The 4,101-nt window shown below is 52.8% G+C and overlaps 1 protein-coding gene across 7 annotated transcripts in view; it reads right to left on the bottom strand.

Annotated features, from left to right (window-relative positions):
* The window catches only part of DACH1 (dachshund family transcription factor 1), a 357,269-nt gene extending 356,025 nt beyond the window's left edge, over positions 1-1,244 (bottom strand). For all 7 annotated transcript variants that reach the window (XM_017828634.1, XM_017828631.1, XM_017828632.1 and 4 more), the window contains exon 1: positions 84-1,244. In XM_017828634.1, the coding sequence (XP_017684123.1) occupies positions 84-817 (734 nt within the window). In that variant the 5' untranslated portion in view covers positions 818-1,244. The remainder of the gene's footprint in view (positions 1-83) is intronic.
* Positions 1,245-4,101: the final 2,857 nt, after the last annotated feature.

Raw genomic sequence — 4,101 nt, 5'->3', positions numbered from 1 at the left:
AGCGCCCGCCCGGACCGCACCGCGCGGGGGTGGGGGGGGGGGGGGGGACCCGGCGGGGCGCGCGTGTGCCTTGCGGCTCTTACCTGGCGTTGGTGCAGTCGTTGTAGAGGGTCTCGAAATCCTTCCTGGAGATGAGTTTGCAGCGGTTGACCCCGGGCTGGATGGCCCCCAGCCCCCTCAGGATGCGGACCTGCTCCACGTTGCAGACCACGGGCGTGATCTCCAGCCGCTTCAGCTTGGTGTAGACCGTATGCAAGCCCCCCACCAAGTGCTTCAGGAAGAGGTCGAAAGCCTGGGGCAGGCAGATGAGCTCGCAGCCCTCCACGGTGAAGGAGGCCACTTTGGCCCCCCTCAGATCCACCATCTTGCACTCGTTATTCTGGGGGGTGTTCTCCACCGGGGATGGGGTCGAGTACACGGGCTTGCCGGGCAGGCTGCCGGCCGCGCTGGCCGCGCCGGCATTGGGAGTGGAGGTGCCGCCGCTGCCGCCGCCGCTGCTGCTGCCGCCGCCGCCGGTGCCCAGGCTGGGGCTGCCGCCGCCGCTGCCGCCGCCGCTGCCGTTACCGCCGCCGCCGCTGGTGGTGGAGGTGACTGTGGCCGCCGCCGCTGCCGCCGCTGCGATGGGCTCCGGCCGGAATAGGTTTGTCCCCGAAGCGGCCGGCGGGGGAGCGATGGACGGAGACGGAGAGGAGGTGGCCGCCGACGAGGTGGCCGACGAGGAGGTGGTGGTGGTGGTGGTGCAGGCGGCAGAAGTTGAGACCGGAGGCTGAGGGGGGACCAGCTGGGTCGGAGGGATCAAAGCAGCCGGTACGGCCATGGTCACATATACGGCGGAGGGGGCTGGGGGAGGGGGAAAAGTTCCCACACACGCACGCAGGGGAAAGGGGAAAAATTTAAAAAAAAAATGTATAAAAAAAAAAAGGAGGAAAGGAGAGAAGGGAGGAGGGGGGAGAAGAAGGGGGGGATAACCCCGGATCAGGTGCTGCGGCGAGCGAGAGAGCAGGGGGCAGAGTGAAAGAGAGAACGCACAAAGTGTCCCGCAAGTGGGGACGGAGGAGGAGGAGGAGGAGGAGAAGTCCGCTCCGGGCGGCGGGGCTGGGGCCGAGGGGAGGGGGAGGGCAGTTTCTTTTTGTGGTCCTTGCTCTAGCACCACGTTAAAGACGAAGGTGAAAAGGAGGAGGTTTGAAGGACTTCGGTTCTCTCTGGCAAGTACATTGATCAAAGATTGAGAGGGGAATGACAGAGAGAAAATGAGCTGGGAAGTGCTGGCTGCTGCCGCCGCCGCCGCTCGCTCGCTGGACGAGTTGTTGTTGTCACACGGTGCGGAGGGGAGGAGCTCCGGCAACTTGAAATACCCTTTGAAGCAGCAAAAGGCTCACTCAGTAGTATTAACCCAAATTATCCAACCAGGAACCCGGAGCAGGAAAACAGAGAGAGAGACGGAGAGAAGTCTCTCTCTCTCCCCCCCCCTCCTTCAGGAACCGTTAGATTACATGTTTCATATTTCACCCCACCAGAGATGAGATGTAATTTTCCCAGCCCCTTTCAACAGCCGCTTGTCAACACAGTTTGTGGAGAAACACGAGCGTCTCCAGTGTTCCCCCAAAGCCAGGCGGGAGCGGGGGAGCCGAGGCGCGGGGCGGGCGCTGGGCACCGCACACCTTGCCGGGGCAGCCAAAAGCAGAAAACTCCGGACGGGTCTGTTGCTCTTGCTGCTGTTCTTGCTCTCCCGGGACCACAGACGCTCCTCCCGGCGGCGTGGGAGTTGCTGCCGAGGGTCCCCTTTGTTGCGCGGGCGGCGGCGGCGGCTGCGCGGGGCGCGCACGGGCAGCCCCAGGCGGCAGCATCCGCAGAGGACTTTCCTGCGGCGGCCCTGGATCGGAGGGGACAGGGCACTACGAGTCAGGCCGCCGAGACACCGCACCGAGCGGGCTGCGGCGGCACACAAGTAACTTAGGAGACGGGAAAACGGGCGGCCCTGGGAAAGACGGCGGCCCGCGCAGGTACCGCCGCGCAACAGGTGTCGGCGGTGCGCAGACCCCGCGCAGAGCCGTCCGAGCCCCTCCGCGCCAGGTAGCGCGCAAAGTCAGCGCGACGCCTGCCCGCGCATGCGCGGTGGGTCGGGCGGCAGGCGGCGCGCCCGGCGTGGCGCGGTACCTGGCCGGGGTCGGGATGGGTCTGGAAAGAGGTTTGGCAGCTGACGCCGTCGGGAAAGGCTGGGGCTTTCTCTCCTACGTGTCTTCAGGGCACTTCGCACTTTTAAAGGGGTAAAGAAATGGCCACTGGTACAGACGGGGGTGTGCAAAATCAGGGGTCGGTGCGTACTTAGTTCTTCCTGTTTAAAAAATACACCCTCTGTCTGCTTAGTTACATGCGATGCATGTATGTGCCCATAGTTTTTTTCTTCTTTTTCTTTATGTGTACTATTACGTGAGACATGAGTCACGGGATGACACATCTGCAGAGTGGATAATCTCAGCTGTAGTACTTTGGTGCAGGGGAATTTCCGCAGTATCAGACATAAACTTCTCTCACATGATCAGCTTGCTTATTGTACTTTAAATTCAATCTACAAGTGTAGATTTGTGTTCTAATGCCACTTAAGAGGTCCTTTACCAGTGAAATTTTAGCTATCCAGCACTAAAGTTTTAAAATTGCAAATAAACCCAAGACAAAGCAGCCTTTTGTTTTGAAGTCTTGTGTGCCCATAATTGGACAGAACAGTTCTTCGAGCCATTTTTAAGTTTTTTTTTTTTCAGAATGTTTGTCTCGAGGAGCTTATACAACTTGAATTCCGGTGGTGGGATCCCAGTGGTGGGATCTAGTGTTGCATAAAACTTGTAATTTCAAAATGTAGATGCACTGCATCTTTCTTTTTTTTCAGTTGTAGAAAGCCAACTCTGTCCATATTTTCTTTGCCTCACCCGTCCTTTTGCATCTCACGTTCTGTTCTCACACCTTGTGAAGATAGAATAGATCCTTAAGAATATCGGGACAGAGCCAGACACGTGTGATATTGCCACTTGGAGATCTGAGTGAACTCTGAATTGGGAAACCTACCATTTCTTTTATTCTCTACCTTTTCTACAATCTGATGCACACCAACCCTTCTGCTTTTCTACTTGCTATGTGCCCTCACAAATGTAAAATCCTCATGGTCCAAAGGAAAATGTAGTTTGAAAGCATTTGCTACCAGGGGTTTGGGTTAACCTTGATGATTTCAGTGCAACACTGGGATTAGAAACCTAGAAAGAAACAGATTTATGAAAAGGTCCAAGATCCCTCAAAGCTTCTGGCATGGTAAGTGTTTCTAATTATTATGAGGAGCATCTCAATTTATTTTAACTCGCACATGTAGTCAGTCACACATGTAGTCACTCACATAAACCAACAAATCCTGAGGTCGCTCTTTGTAGACTTCTCTAGATTGCATTTCTCTCACTTGCTGACCCTTTCACATAATGATATTGTTGGGTGTTTTCTTCTTCTCTCCCTGAGTTGATATCAGCAAAACTCAAATTACTATAACTGATATTTGAAAATTCTGCCTGTGTCAAGTGAAGACTTATGGTGCTGAAATCAATAAGACTGTTTAAAATTCAAAGACCTGCAAATCGTTCTGTTTGTCCTTTGATAGGGCCTGGGCTGATTAAAATGCGACCAAGAAAGCCTAATTGCTGCACTAATTAAGAAGTCTCTAATTTCTTTCCTAGAATATTGTTTGAAGCAGGGTTTCTGTTCTGCTCATATAAGTGTTCAGGGCAGATATTTTCTCTTTCTCTCTCTCTTCTTTTTTCTTTTTACCGTTTTGATATATTAAAATGTTAGTTAAAGCAGTAAAATGTATTGACAGTGATTGTAATTTATTGCTCTAAAAAAAGACTGATATGGTGTTCGCTATTTTATTAAATTACAATTTTGAGGGCAGCTGTAAAGGGTAAAATGCAATTAGAAAACCGACTGTAGCTGTTGCATTTTAAGGAATCTGAATACTTGACTGACAGGAGATAGGATAGTACATCAGCTCCCTCCCCCATCCTCAGTTATTATTGATAATTAAATATTTAAATTCATTCAGAAAAAAACTAGAAAAGTATTTAT

The sequence above is a fragment of the Lepidothrix coronata genome, unplaced genomic scaffold (assembly GCF_001604755.1).
Source record: "Lepidothrix coronata isolate B3197 unplaced genomic scaffold, Lepidothrix_coronata-1.0 Scaffold150, whole genome shotgun sequence".
NCBI lineage: Eukaryota > Metazoa > Chordata > Aves > Passeriformes > Pipridae > Lepidothrix > Lepidothrix coronata.
This window is presented reverse-complemented; position numbering and strand designations above follow the sequence as displayed.